At 46.7% G+C, this 15363-nt stretch overlaps 6 protein-coding genes across 6 annotated transcripts; 3 read left to right on the top strand and 3 right to left on the bottom strand.

The window, feature by feature from the left end:
- Positions 1-1170: 1170 nt before the first annotated feature.
- Positions 1171-2092, bottom strand: Asppvi_006011 (uncharacterized protein; the record flags this gene model as incomplete). Its single annotated transcript, XM_043301919.1, has 3 exons — positions 1171-1342; positions 1400-1497; positions 1643-2092. The coding sequence occupies 3 exons, from the start codon at positions 2090-2092 to the stop codon at positions 1171-1173; spliced, it is 720 nt and encodes a 239-aa protein (XP_043157854.1).
- Positions 2093-2681: 589 nt separating this feature from the next.
- On the top strand, positions 2682-4559 carry Asppvi_006010 (HET domain-containing protein; the record flags this gene model as incomplete). Its single annotated transcript, XM_043301918.1, has 1 exon — positions 2682-4559. One exon carries the CDS (start codon positions 2682-2684, stop codon positions 4557-4559), a length of 1878 nt encoding a protein of 625 aa, XP_043157853.1.
- Positions 4560-5031: 472 nt separating this feature from the next.
- On the bottom strand, positions 5032-6210 carry Asppvi_006009 (BNR/Asp-box repeat domain protein; the record flags this gene model as incomplete). The annotated part of the gene is made up of 2 exons (XM_043301917.1): positions 5032-5719; positions 5771-6210. 2 exons carry the CDS (start codon positions 6208-6210, stop codon positions 5032-5034), a joined length of 1128 nt encoding a protein of 375 aa, XP_043157852.1.
- A 670-nt stretch (positions 6211-6880) lies between these two features.
- Asppvi_006008 (uncharacterized protein) lies at positions 6881-7343 on the top strand (the record flags this gene model as incomplete). Its single annotated transcript, XM_043301916.1, has 2 exons — positions 6881-7104; positions 7178-7343. The coding sequence occupies 2 exons, from the start codon at positions 6881-6883 to the stop codon at positions 7341-7343; spliced, it is 390 nt and encodes a 129-aa protein (XP_043157851.1).
- Positions 7344-9731: 2388 nt separating this feature from the next.
- Positions 9732-10724, bottom strand: Asppvi_006007 (5'-methylthioadenosine/S-adenosylhomocysteine nucleosidase family protein; the record flags this gene model as incomplete). The annotated part of the gene is made up of 1 exon (XM_043301915.1): positions 9732-10724. One exon carries the CDS (start codon positions 10722-10724, stop codon positions 9732-9734), a length of 993 nt encoding a protein of 330 aa, XP_043157850.1.
- A 729-nt stretch (positions 10725-11453) lies between these two features.
- Asppvi_006006 (uncharacterized protein) lies at positions 11454-11901 on the top strand (the record flags this gene model as incomplete). The annotated part of the gene is made up of 2 exons (XM_043301914.1): positions 11454-11457; positions 11513-11901. 2 exons carry the CDS (start codon positions 11454-11456, stop codon positions 11899-11901), a joined length of 393 nt encoding a protein of 130 aa, XP_043157849.1.
- Positions 11902-15363: the final 3462 nt, after the last annotated feature.

Raw genomic sequence — 15363 nt, 5'->3', positions numbered from 1 at the left:
AATCCAAAAGTCGATGCTCCTTGTTTCAAGGCGGTGGCCAATCGTAGACATTATACCACCAGTCATATTCAAGAACGACTATGTGGAAAAGACGCAGGATACCGAAAGCTCCTTAGATGACAGAGCTTAGCCCATAGCTATGGTAAGAATATCAAGTAGAAAACCAATGAATTTACATATGACGGAGGAGCAACTAACGTCATTATAAACAGAGTCCTCCCTATTGATACGATTCGACGGATATAAAGTATTATGGCAGCCAGATGAAGCCCACTTGACAGTCTAGAAAACCCCACCAGAAAAGAAGAGAAAAGTTGAAGCAAATTAGGGACTCAAATGACAATTAACCGGTCCCAGTGGCATAAAAGTATACGATATCTCCTAGAAATGCCCCATCAACGTCTTTTGGATACAGTCTACAATCTGCAAAGGTCCATTTGAGGCATCGGAGCGTGAACCCCACCACCAACAAAACCGCCGCTTCAAGCGCCTCGATTGACAATTCGTCCGGACGTCACCGGATGGCCAGGTATCTCTCCCCACTTGATCTCTCGATCTCTTCCAGTCGGCTGGTTTATCGTGGACAGATCCTCAAGAGCGGAATGACAAAATCTGGACCAGCCACGCAGTGTTTGCTCAGGCAGCCACAAACTGCACAGAGCAATCTGACAGGTATGGCGGTGATTTTGCAAGAACTCGTCTGGACCAATAGCGACTAACATATTTAGTATCTTCTTTTATTGACGCCTGTGCTTTAGAATTCTTAGCACATAAGTTTTGGTCAACTACTAACTTGGTCAGCTTGCTATCAGGGCCTCAGGCGGCGGCGCAAGCTCATGTATATCCGCTCAGTATTATATTGCAACTGAGGACTGCTTGATCAGTTACCGAATAACTTTAAACTCTTCAAGGACATATAATTGGATTATGTCTCTGGTGAGATGAGAATGGTGCGGTAGCAAGATTTGGGTGGCCACATACACTTGCTATGGGACCACTGCTAGAACACATGCATGTACTGCTGCATTTCGAAGGACCACTAGTTTGGGATTGTCAATCCTCATGTTAGGGGGTAGGACAATTGTTATGCAGTGTACATCGTGTATGGATTGGCTTCTATGGGAGGCAAGAACACAATAGGAAACCCACCGACTGAGCTGTCCTTCCCCTTTACCACAGCCTTTCATCGCCATCACACTTGAACAACTTTCCGCTGTGGGTTTCGCGAGTAGACGAATCGATCACGTTGACCACACCTGTAGCACTCTCTTCGACAGTCATCGCAGCCTTCTCGAAACCGAAAACAGCTGCGCCACGGTTACCAATGTCCGTCTGCACCCAGCTACACCAGCAAATCCGATTAGTCACCAGCTTGATGATTATTTCCACAAATACTCACCMGGGGTCAACAGCAAATGCGGTTAGCCAGGGGTCTTCAGCGGAGATGGCCTTGGTGTACCAGTGTTGAACTGCCTTGGTCGGGGCGTAGGCGGCATTCTTCAAAAGGATAGAGTCCCTACAAGAAGCGGAACAAGTCAATTGCATATAATTTATATCCTAGGACGTAGGGTTCTTTTACTAAATTATGGGTTTAGCTAGATAGATCTCTGTCAGATCTCTCACAGTAGACTGCAAAGCTTACCGTGAGACATGCCGAGCTTGACCCAATAGTCACCCACTTAGCATCCGTGGCCTGCTTCAGAAGACTCCAGAAGGCTTGATATAGATAGATGAAGCCGTAGACGTTCACGTCGATATGCTTCTGAATATCCTCGACCTTGACCTCGGCGACCGTAGGCCAAGAGAGGGAGATAGCAGCATTGGAGATAAGAATATCAATGTGATTGACTCCCTTGGCAGCAAGCTCCTTCACGGCAGCTGCAGGGTCAGTAGGAGAGGTGGCGTCGATCTTGGCAATTACCAATGTGGTGCCCTCAGCTCGTGGAAGATCGGCTAGAGCCTGAGAAGTTGGGTGGCTTGGATCACGGTTGGCGGCGATAACAGTATGGCCTGGCTTCTTCAGGTACAGCTCCAAGATCCCCTTGCCAATTCCGCGATTGGCACCAGTGATGAGGACAACTTTGGAAGCCATGATCAAGTGTCTTGTGTCAAAATGAGATGAAGAGTGGAAACAGACAGGAAAAAACACGTATATAAACTAGGAAGAACTCCACAGTGGATCAGTGGTAGCACATGTGTCCCGGACAGGGCCGCATCCTCTTTAGCTAGAAAAATAAATTGCTATTTATAAGCATCTAAAATAACAGGCTATATGTTTGGTCGAACTAAATTACCTGTGGAACAACATGCAGGGTACAGCTAAGCACGATGGATGGTCTACTCTTTCAGAACCACAGCCACCATTGCAAATCCCGGATAGTATAGATATGCGCTCACCCCGCCCTCTATAATTACTGTGTAGATCTTCTGCGCCTAGGTAGCCAGGGATTAATTCAATATATTCACCAACGGTATACTTGAATGCTGTATTACTTGTGTTCTCTGACTTCTCTCTCAGAAGTGCGGGGATCCCGGCCATCGGGCATAAGCTGACTACGGGGCTTCATAGCCACAAGGTCAAAGCGTTCGGACGGCCAACACTACTAAATATTTCTACATCTCCATCTCGAACATCTTCACATCTCACCGGATCCTACTTAGATCTGCATATACTGGAAAGCATGTCTGCCCCGATGGATCGTCCTTCGGACTCCTTTTCGTACTCTCCTCTCAATCCCGAGGCTGCGGAGATTCGCCTTCTCACTATCCTACCCGACAAAAATGGAAAGAAAGTGAGATGCACTTTGCAGACCGTCTCACTGAACAACTCACCCCAATTCGAGGCTCTCTCATATGTCTGGGGAAATGTTGTTGAAAAGGTGGAGATCTTGGTGGACGACATCCCATTTCTAGTCACAACGAACCTTGAGGCAGCGCTGAAATGCCTTCGACACTCCCGGAAGAAGCGCCTCATCTGGATTGACTTTATCTGCATCGATCAAAACAACGTCAAAGAAAAGAACACCCAGCTCCCTCTCATGGGCCGTATCTACAAGGACGCGACCGCTGTCGTTGCATGGCTCGGACCAATAAATCCCAACATGGAACAGACAATGTCGATGATCAAGCCAAGAGAAAGCAGCAGCCTGGCGGGGATCCTCCAGGACATACGGCAGATTACGCGGCCGCGGAGCCAGAAGAACCAGCGCGACACGATAGGATCTATTCTAGACGCTGTCCAGGGCTTTCTGGACATCGTTTCGGCGCCGTACTGGGGACGCATATGGACCTTCCAGGAGTACTATCTACCCGAGAAGCTCCCCGTGTGCATGGTCGGCAACATCCCCTTTACCCTCCCCTCGCTAGTTGATCTGGGTCTACACTTTCCGGAGATTCTGACCCCGTTCATGAAAAACCTCGACAAAGTGGCTCCGCGCGCGGGCGATGCAGCCGACATCGAAAACCACCGGAAGCTCCAGAGCCGCCTGAAGGAAGTGCTGCAACGCCTCGCGCAGTCAAATCCTATGCAGGACTTTGCGCACGATATCGCAGCCAGCCGGAAAGGTCTGTCGTCCTTTGCAGATGTGCTCGATCTGACCGTCCAGCGCCAATGCTGCAATCCCCTCGATCGCTTCTACGCGTTGTACTCGATGGTCGACGGCGTCCAGAAGAAATATCCCGTCAATTACGACGAATATACCGCGGACGAGGTGGCGCTCCAAGTCACGCTCTGGATTTTGGTCTACGAGGGGGTTGATTTCGTGTTCAACATGTTTCATTTCTACGACGGACCCCATGGGGATGTCGTGGGTAGACCTAGCCCGTCGTGGGTGCCAAACTATCGGGATTCGACGTCTAGAAGCAAATTTAGATTTAAGGACATTGACAAGTCTCTCCAGGACTGGGAGCAGAAAGATTATATGACGAATTTGACCTGGCTTCCAGGCAAGTACGTGCTACAGTTCTGGGCCAGAAGAGTGGGCAGCACTCGAATCTGTTTCAAGTTCCCGGAGGAGACTGTGGAAATTGCCCGGAGGATTCTGGATGCAGTTAAAGAGCCCGCCTCCGAATGGGGCAATGGTGTAGACGAGGCGAACATGACGGAACGCTTAGTCTGGGCTTTTCTTGCCCATGGCGAGATGCAAAAGACGTTCGCCATCGACGATATCCTCAACGCCCTGGAACAACTCACCAATTCTTCTGATGACTTTTCCGACTCTACCCAGTCATCGAAACTTGTGAAACAGCTCCTGCGGGATCTGCCACCCCTCGCAGGAAGGACGGTCTTTCAGCTGACGGATTGTCCAACGGGCGGGTTTGGCATTGGCATTGGGCACATTCAGGAAGGAGATCTATTGATTCTTTCGGGCAAAATGATGAATCCTATTGCCTTACGGGACTCGGGCTTCCGCAAAAGGTATACAGACGAAGAAATGGTACATTATCGTATGGTTGGAAACGTTTTCGTCGAGGGCATCGCGGAAGACCAGAAAGAACATCCTACTCCGCTGCTTGCTGAGATTAAGGGAGCGAAGTTCGAGGAGTTTCTGATTGTGTAGTGGCAACGGTTGTAGCCTGTGATATGAGAAAATGATCATGCGTTGAACCATCAATATAAAACGTTAATACCAGGCTCCCTAGAGGGGAAACAGATGCCCTGGTTGCCATGTCCAGTTTTATAGGTCATATATGCATTTAGGCTGCATCCCTGAGACGGCAGTTATCCCAGGCTGATTGCCGAGAACGAAGGACTAAAGCCGCCTTAAGATGTGATTTTTCTTTGATAATTGTTTATATCCCTGTTACCCCGCCGGAGACATCATGGATATTAACGACACACGGGTAAATTCCCCGTTACATGAGTAATAGCAATGCTACCACCGTCTGCATGCTTGAAAATACCTAGACTTATTTATAGGTTAAGTACAGTGTGGCTTTCTTCAGCCTATTTGACATTCCTTGAAGAACCAGTCTCCATTTTGGTTTAATTTTGATCGTAAGAGAGAGCTATGTGGAGAAGGGAGCATACACCTAAAAGTGATTGTAACGCCTGGGGACGATCCACTCTCCTGCCGTAACGGTAGTATTGTTTTCACCAAACATACCCCCATTGAAGAACAATATCACACTCGGGTCCGGCATTACTGTTAACGCTCTAGAATATGCCACGCCCTTACCGGTAGGCACCTTGATCCACGCGTGGGGGTTGCCGTTGTCCCTGTTGATAAAGACTTCCGAGTAGGTGCCGTCACTCATGACGATGGTACCGTGCGGCCCACCAACAGGCGTCCAGACGGTGTACGGGCATGCGGACGGGATCGTCCCATCTCTAGACTTGAGAAGGTAAGGCGTCGCTTCGTCGAACTTGAGCGGGTTGTCGGCGATCCGGTAGTGGACTGCATACGGGGCTTCGGGGGCGTTGGCCAGCTCATACGAGAGGAGGTATTTCCCGTTTCCGATCCGAGCAACCGTCGTCATGCCGGGGCGTAGGGTGTAGTTCGCATAGGCTGCGTCGTTGACGACGGGGCCCCAGTGGATGAGGTCTCGCGTCGACTGGTGGGCGAGTTTCTGGCCGTGGAGAGGATCCCGTTGATCGGAGTAGTAGACCGTCAACTCGTCTCCGTACATGGATATGAAGGGCTCCCACACCGGGGTTGCGCCGTTGGTTGTGTTTGGTGGGCCGCCAGTCGCGACGACGGAGACGAATTCCCAGGAGAATCTTCGATGTCATGAGCAAGACTTTTCTCGCGAATGATTTGGAGTGGCTCACCCTCTATCCAGACTGGCATAGACCTCAATGTTTGTCGATGAGAAATCGTGCGGGATAGCGTTGCCCGAGGCGAGGATGGTCCCGCGAGGGTACTCGCCTACCTGCCGTGGGAGCTCATAGAGAAACGGTTGCCAGATAGAACCACCGACATAGCCTCCGTTGTTGGAGAAGTGGACTTTTGAATAATTAGACCACGTTTGACCGCCGTCTTTTGACCGGTATATTGGGAGGTATGTCCCATCCGGCGGGAAAAACGACCAGGTCGATAGGAGAACGGGGTCTGTCTTGTTGTGGTCTAGTAGAAGGGTGCGGCCGTACGAGGTGCTGTGGGAAGGCCAGTTGGATGGCGGTGCAAAGACGGTGACATTGTCGAAGATTGCCTCTGCTGCTGTCGTAAAGGCTAGGAGAGAGATGAAGGCTGTGATCGAGCGAGTTTTCATTTTCAGATGGCTGAGACTGTAGACGCTTGAAATGGAGCTCTGAATGGCACTATACATACAGTGGGAAAGGGCGAAGCCATACGGACTATATAGGCGACGACGGTTAAATCGTACTACATGGTATTCTGAAGGGCCATTTAGCCGTGTATGGACGCGGAGGAGAATCCGGGGTGACAATGTAGATCGGTGCAATCAGAACTATAGAAGCTTCTCTTAGCCTAAAGTCTTGTTCTGACGGTGACATCGGATCAATATCTTCTCGGCTGTAGCTTGACCTTTTTAAATGAAGTTTTGTCGATCATGACACAGGTCAGGAACAATGACACTGACATTCCATTGCATGGTTGCTTCAGCTTGGGAATCTATCCGATAGTCTATAGATCAGTATCAGATAGGCACGCACATAAAAAAGAAACCCGTTATGTCCAATGATTTCATCCTGTAATATCAGATTAGTAACTGTATGTAGTACCAAGTGTCTACCTACATCTTTGACTGAAGCAGTTGGGCGCTAGTTTAGGGCGGCTATCGAGAGGCAGTTTCTAGACTCTAAGGTAGTAGTACTAGCCTAGTAGCCAGTCAAGTGACATAAAGCCAACACTCCTCTCGTCCCTCATTGCTCACTCACCCTGAGCTGTCTCAAAATCTAATCCGCAACCGCTGCCACGTGATGAAATTAATTCTCCTACAAATCTTGTCTCTTTGCACTGCTGCACTTGCTGCTCTCGCCCAGACCAACCCTACACAGCAAGAATTGCTCGTCAGCGAGGACATTATGGCCCAACAAGACAATAGAGTCCCTGGCCACAACGATGCCATCTACGACACCGTGCCTAAGGATGACCAGATATTCAAGATCTTGTTCCTAGAGATTGCCCCGACGCCCATTATCGCGTAAGATTTCTCCTCTCCTTAAAGTACAGCTTAATCTTAATTATAACATTTTGACGTTAACATCCTGATGAAGCGACCGTGTCTTCTTCGTCTACCTACGCGGTTATCTACCTGAATCTAAAAAGAAGGAGCTGGCACTTCCCGACGAGGGCCTCATCAATGCGACCCTCAAAGTGAGCGCCTCTGCTTCTACCCGGATGGTAGTCACGACAACGAAGACTCCACTACAGGGCCATTGAAGACTACGCCCTTTAATGATCTAGCCCACCTCACTATTCGTAATGCCTCTGGAGTTCAGGTTGACTATATGCCTAGTAGCGGCCGCAGTGATATTTTACTAGATTTCCAGATTCCTACAATGTTTTTGAGGAGTGGTATGTGGACTTACAAGGTCGACGCGCGAGTCGGAGATGTAGACAATACGTGCCTATTTGCTATGAAGTTGACACAATGGTTAGAAGGGGGGCTTAAGTAGGATATTTGGAATAATCTAGAAGCTCCATGACACAACTTCTCTCACAAGTTCTGTAATTTCCTGTCAAGATTTGGAAGCCGCGCGAAGACCTTTGAGAGATGAGGAGGAGGAGGAGGAGGAGGAGGAGGAGGAGGAGGAGGAGGAGGAGGAGGAGGRKRATGAGGAATAATAAAGTCCTTACCCACATCACCAGCACTAAACTAAAAACTTAAGGTCGCTGTTTCAGGGGAGAAAGGCTTTATAATAATTCAATGTGTTCAATAATAGTAACTATAGCCTTAATTACTAAGGTATAACTTATCTATTTCCTTAGTCCTAAACCCCTAGTTATTATATAAAACCTTCCTAATTATTATTTAGAATCTATTGAATGCCCTACGTTCCAGGAAGTAAAAGTCTATTCCTATAATTATACCCATAGCTATAAATACAGCTAGAAAGTGCATCCCACCTACTAGTCTTACTAGCCTGAGGTGCCATCCTGTGATGGTCCTGCACAGAGTTCCTATAATGGATAGCTAAACTACTCTAAAGTATATAAGTAAAGATACAGCAGGATATTGCATTTAGATTACCACCCACCTAAGCACCTTTAAGCTACCACTATAATTTATAAAAAGAAAGATTTCTTTAGCACCCTCTCCTCTCACTTCACAGTCTCACTAGTTATAGAATATTTATAATTCCTTTCTTAGTTATTTAAGGGTGCACTGCTATGGTGCATATCTAATCTCAAGAGAACCACTGATATTGCGCCACCTATGGTTGAGAAGGAAGGCGGCAGCTTGCGGTCATCTCCTCACTTGACAAGGTCTCATGAGTCCAGCAACATGCCCCGACTGAGCTCCAGGAAAGGCATTAGTGAGACTATTCTCAGAGCAATATTCACGGAGGTCTCAGGGCTCTATTCAAGTGTACTGGAGCATGCATCTCAAGCACAAGTAGAAGTGACAGTTCAATATGTCGCTATGCTCGCATATACATACATTAGAATGGTCATTATAATAATTATACACCGTGTATTATTGATGTAAATTTCTCTCCTGTTTATCCTTCAAGAGCCCTATCCAGCAACTCAGAGAAATATGAGAAGTGGTGGCAGTACTAAAGAGCTTTAAGTGATTAGCTCGTTCAAGGAAGCTAACATCTTTGATTGCCTGGAACCAGAGTCTTTGGTGTGTATGCTTGATACAAGCGCCCCGACCAAAGGTTTGTTTGGTGCTCCTATTTTTGGAGGCCTTGTCTGGTGAGATAAGATATTTTAGGTATCTCCCCTGGGCTTCCACGTTATCAACGCCTATGAGATTGATGACCTGCCGCATCCAGATATGTTGTTCTCCAGGCTATGGAGTGATGATGCTTCGCACAATGGCTGTGAAATCTCAGAAGAGCCCCTGTGCGCTGATGAGGATGCAGCTAATACTTCATTGCCTGAAATAACTATGCAGGATGGGCAACACGACTTCCCGCACAACTTTGCACCTGGAGCCCAGGTAGATGATGACAGTCATCAGGCGGAAGTCAATCCAGCTACGTATAGTATCGACGCAATGGCTCCATCACTTGCCGAAAGCTTCAGCAATATCTACGATAGTTGTGGAATACAGGGACCACAGCAGCTCTGACGTTACCTAATCCAGTAACTGGCCTGGGTGGACAAACACCCTCTTTTCCTTTCTCGTCATTGCCGTCTGATCGAACACTCTATAGCATATCCATTTGCCGTAAGAGAGTTATTTTACATTTATGGAATCAAACTTGAGAAGAATAAGAACTGCCAATTATTCCTCCCCAATCTTTACCACCTTTCATGACAGACAGGACGGTAGTTCTCGTGGTGGAAGAGCGCTGATTTGTGACAACTCGCGAGACAATAGTGGTTGAAAGCAACAAAGCTAGATGGAGAGAGCTTTCTGAGATACAATATTTCCATCCCCCGTAACCTGGCTGCGGTTATTACTGGAGCCGACGCTATCTTGCGTGGTTCTATTATCATTTCCCATGACGATGGACTCATTCCCTTCGCAACGTGAGACTCCCACAGTAAAAGGTCTATAGAAAAATCAGCTTTCATACACAGGCAGGGAAGCCATAGACAACTTCTGCAATATTATCTCTGGAACTACAAAGACTCTCTTGTTTTTCAATCCACTTACATTTGTTCGGTTCTATCCGGGAGAGGTGGTGGTATGGCTAGGAGATCCCCTGGATATATATAGGAAAGAAGCTCCTTGGCACATGCAGCAGCAGTAGCAGCAGCGTATGGCTGCCAGATATCATTCTTGTGAGAGTCGGCATAATCAGAGATACCGCGAATAATGATGCCAGGAAACTCGCTCATGAGGCCAGCTGCCTCCATCTCAAAGCAAAGTATATTGCCTATGTCTTGGCTGATTGCCCTCTTTCTGATGGCGCTCCTTATCACTCGGTCTCCAGACGCGATCAATCCATAATGTATCTCTGGAAGGTCAGCTTCTCGTGGGCGTCGAGGGATTATTTTGCTCTTGTCACATTTTTCACAAGTGGCTTCCTTTGGATCGTGAGCATAATCAGGTTCGAACAGGATATCCAAATCGGGGGACGGCCGTTGGTAAACCGTAAGGCGAGGGCCTTTCTGTAACATCGCTGATATGAATTCAGTGATCCTGTTTTTCATGACCATATGGTCGGACTGCATGGTCATTACTGCACTCCTCAGAATAGTAGGGAGAGGCCACAGGAATCCCTTAAGCTTGAAATCACTCTCTGTATCCTTGCCCTGGTCATATTGAACCACTCCACTATTTTGACCATTAGGCATACTGACAACTACATCACCTAAACGGATATCATTCACGTCACTTGGCACGCCTCCTCCAATTCCAGTAAGAAGTCGGTATTTAATTGACGGAAAGGTGCGTGTCATATTAGCAGCGACAGTTGCTGCTGAGCCTTTGCCTTGATTGCCCGGAAGACATGAAATTGCAACATTGTGTCCACTTAGCTCACCCAGGACGTAAATGTTCGAGTCTCCCTGCTTGGTAGGCAAACGGACATGTTCCTGATCCAACATGTAGCGGATGGCGCTCATTTCAAAACTCATCGCGCATACCAGAGCCACAGTATAGTCTTCGTAGTTAAGACGCTTTCGGCTTGTCATGTCCATAGTGGGGACCCAAACCCTTTGAAAGAACGCGGCTCATTCGGGGTGGGAGGTTGAATAACAGTAGAATTGCAAAGATCTAATTTGAGGTTGACAAAGAGTTGCGGATCTAACAATTCCTTAAGAGTTTAAAAGCCCAGAGTCAACGGATGGTTTTTCTTGCCTTGGCGGCCTGCTGCTCTTGTGGTTTGGGACGATCAACGAGAATAGTAATGATAGTGCAGACGGAGGAACAAAGTTCCTACCTAACCTTCTTTTCACTGCCTTTCCTACGCTTCCTGCTTATCTTATTATTAATTTATTTAACTACTTCCGGAAGGGTTGGGCTGGCAGAATAATTGGCTGAAGCTAGGCGGTCATGCGACTCATGCCTGACGGTAACGAGTAGGAACTTTGTACCTGACGCTGTGACCGCGGACATGGAGTGGAGAAGGCTAGGAGCTGTCGGCTGATTGAGGAGCGTGAGATAGGGGATCGGACCTCCTCGACGATTCATACTGAAACGACTGATGGGCAGCTGCGCCTCCACGTCAGCATCCTTTCTTCTGGAATTGAGGCTGTAGACTTCTGGTTGGCGTACTAGTAATGCGTAGCTGAAGCGACCATTGACTAGGGCATTAGATATATTCTCAAGTTAAGTCAACCGGAGGCCTAAATTCCACATCTGTCTCCAAATATCTTCCTCAACCTCGCCTACGTTCAGATCGAAGATCCTTGGAGAGAGAACAACTCATGAGTAGGTTGTTACAAATTGGGCTTTCAGTTGGTAACTCTGACCGTTATGTGTCTAGCGCGACGAAAGCAACTAGAAACTGGCATCACCTCCAACTCCAAGGTAGCGGCCGGCTTTCCTGATGAACTGGCACCCGCAAACCAGCAGCTCGTCCATTTCTCACAGCATGATGACAATTCTTCTCCGAATGACATTCCCCGCTCCGACAAACCAGAATCAGCCTCTGGTAACAAAGCCGAGAAGGAAGGGGACAACAATGAGATCAACCAACTCGGTCTCAGCAACAGCGAACGCATAGTTGGGGGGAATAATAATACCACCCAGTTCGGGTTTGACAACCAGAGTACTACAATTGGGAGGGGCAACCGCACCCGCCAATTCCAAACAAGGGATAGGCGTGAGATTATGCAGTTATATCTTTCCTTACTTGGAAATGATAAGCCTTAGAGACTCCATGATAGGAAAAATACATATGTCACTATTTTGTATAGTTCCTGCAAGAACATACTCACTTATGCCAGGCGCGCAAGGCAGGCTTCGTCACACGCACTAACAAAGGTAGTTTTTATGATGATCTCTTGGCATTCATGTTTCCAACTAATCACACAAGTCCACGACTTGGCTGCAAGCCTGCATGTGAAATCTTGGTTCGAAAATCTTTAAGTGGTGACCACAGTGCATAGTAGGGGACTATCATGTGTGTCCGAGAAAATGGTTCTACTGGACGGAGAACTTGTTCGGCTCCAGCTAGGTAGTTGAGAGTTTGCTTTTAAGGTTCCGGTACTTCCAGTACCTTGTACCGCTGATCAGGTTCGGGGCAGCCTTTACTAGTGTCACCATTATCACACATCCGAATGAGCTTCAACGCAGCCACAAGCAGCCAACCCTGTTCTGTTCCAATAAAGCTCTCCCATTCTGTGCAGCACTACTAGGTTGAGGGATAGAAGAGGGGCTTGCGTAACAAAGTCCAAGTTATGAATCTCCTCAATAACTTCTACAAGCTCTTACTTTAGCAATTTAATGTTTTGAGATGTTACTAGACTATTCTCTATAGATTTAATAAGTAATAATCTTTCTAATAATGATATTAAAACGCGTGAACTTAGGAGTGTCCAGGAAGTGATTACTTTAATAATAATAATCACAAATACAAAGCATCCGCTCCACCAGTGATTGCAAGAGCACTAGTCCGGCCCAAGGCTGGAACTTAGCACGAGCCGCGCCCCCGCATGGCTCGCTTTCCCACAGCTCCGTCCTGGAACGTCCTTTCTACGGAGTTCCGCTCTTTGCTCATCCCATCAGACTATCCTTCCTTAGTCTGTGGACTATGACCTCTCTCCTGGAAACTGGCTGCGTTTGCACCTCCGCCAGCGCTCAGGAATCCACCGTCCTGATATCTCCAAATTGTTCTAGACTTAACTTGCCTTAACTAAAACCTTTGCAGCCGATTCCGACTACTCTCTCAGCCCGCTGGCATCTGTCATCACTACAGTTTTCCCTGACTGGTGCCCTGGAATTTGTTTTGATTGGGGAGAACAAAAGACGGAACCTAAAAGATTACAGAGTACTGCCTTTTTATCTTCACTCAATACACTGCCTAATTGGCTCAGATCACATGAGAAGTCTAAGAGTGTGTTCAAGCTAAACACTAGTAATATTTACCCACTTCTCCAACTTGATTGACTCTTTTAGACCCTTCAAGTTGCCTCCTCGAGATAAGATATGCAGGCGAGGCCACTAAAACCCTCATTCCGTCACAAGGCTGAGCCATCCCAACAGGATAAAATGTGTCTTGCAGCCACCTTCAACTTTCAGAATGGTTCCTTCTTAGATGATTTAACTCAAATTAATTGCGTACATGATCAGCTCCAGGTTTTCTCCACAATGGAAGCATCAGAAACATTCCTCGGTCCAACCCATCTCAAGCTTCTCCTGCTTTTTCTAATTGTCAACATTTCCATCGTCTATGCCTTTCCAAGGCAGACTGGTCAGGCGGAAAATGCCCTCCCTGCTGTTGGCTGGACTCCAAAGCCAACAGATCCGCCGTCACGTAAAGTGGAACTGATGAAAAGAGAGACTATCGATGGCATCAATGTTTGTGCATATTCAATTGGCAACCTTAGTAAGACGTTATAACAATTGACATTCTATTCCTATTTTACTAATAATTTTAGCTCACGAAACCAGCAACTTTAGTAAGACGATATAACACCTCCTAACATCTATTCTCCATTTTACTAATAATTTCAGCTCGCGGCTGCCCTAGTCCCACCACGTGCTCACTTGACAGTGATTTAAACCTTTTGGCATGTTGTGCTGCCGACAAATGTAACGGATGGTACACAACCTGTTATCCCTCTGGGGCCGCCTCTAAATGTGTTGGAAACTGCACATTAGATCCACATGTTCTTCTATGGTATGATACTCATTTGCCCACCGTAATGGTCGGTCGGGCTAATCCAATATAGTACCCAGGAAACGGACACTTACTGTCAAACGGCCACCTTCACCAATATTGGGTACTCGGCTTTGAGTTGTGGTTCTGCTCAAGATGTGGAATCTTACTCTTTCAGCGGCTCACTGCCCACATCTACCCCTCCTTCCTTACCGCAGACCTCATCACAATCTTCGTCAAATCTGAGCACCAGTTCAAAAGCAGCCATTGGTGTGGGAGTTGGGATAGGCACACCAACCGCAGCCTTTATCCTTGCTTTTATATTCATTCCTGGTTTCCGAAAAAAGATTCTACAAACATTCCATATTGAACACGTCGGAGGCAATAAAAGTACTACCACAGGGAACTATAATACGTCTACTCAGCTGCACTCTAACTCAACAGATTCTGAAATCTACAGAGATCAGCCACCCCAGACGATGAAGTGACGTGAATATTACAGCTAGAGAGAGAGAGACAGGCCATTGCAACGGAGGTGCAGAGAATGGAAGAGAATGGAGGTGGGCAATTCAATTCCATTTGTGATTGGGAAAGGAATTTTTGGGAAATCAATGGGGCACCTGCTACAGAGAGCAAGTCCTAGGAGTGTAATATTGTCTTGGTACATGAGATCAAGTCGTCTCTCCAGCGTGGTCGATGATAAAACAATAATACGCCGATTGATAATCATCATTGATGGTGAATAACAACCAATTATTAACAGCAAAAGCTTCGTTCTGCTATAAATAATGTGGAACTGCTTCCTTTCAATAATATCAGCAGTTGATCAAGAGAAACATAAAGACTTCCACACCAACCTTGAATTGTGACGACCCTGAGTTTTCGTGCATCTTCAGAAATTTGGACTTTAAGAGCTATAGTTCTAATCAGAAAGTTTCAGGACAGCCGCCCTAGAGATTTTGGTGGCGGCCATTAGTTCCCTTTAGGGATAGTGGTGTTGACATTAAAGACAAAGAAACCCAAAGAAAAAGTATGTGAGCTAGCCTCTAGGAGGGAATTTGTGGGGATGATCATCACATCTGCCATCAGTAACTAAGCATAATATTAAGTTAATAACTAATTTTATTTAGTTTACGTTTTTATTCTTTCTAGTACTCTATTATAAACCCTCTTAATTTAGTAAACTTATAGAGCTCCTCTACTTTTCTCAGCAGATTAAAATCATTTAAAAATATATTACATAACATGATTAAATGATAGAAGGGAAAGCTGAGAGAAATAGATCACTAAAAAACACTGCTTGTAGATAGGAAAGGAGATAATAGTTAAGTAGTGAGGAGGCCCTCATATTTAAGCTAGTGATAGAGGGAGTCTAGTTATTATAGAATCACTCTGTCACCCACTAATCACCCATACTCACCCATGGCGTTGGATAGTATCACTCAGCTCACCTTCACTTACCTACACTCACCTTCACTTACCTACACTCACCTACACTCACCTACACTCACCTA

The sequence above is a fragment of the Aspergillus pseudoviridinutans genome (genome assembly GCF_018340605.1).
Source record: "Aspergillus pseudoviridinutans IFM 55266 DNA, scaffold_4, whole genome shotgun sequence".
Classification (NCBI taxonomy): Eukaryota; Fungi; Ascomycota; class Eurotiomycetes; order Eurotiales; family Aspergillaceae; genus Aspergillus; species Aspergillus pseudoviridinutans.
Note: the sequence above shows the minus strand (reverse complement) of the source record. Positions and strands in the feature narration are given on the sequence as shown.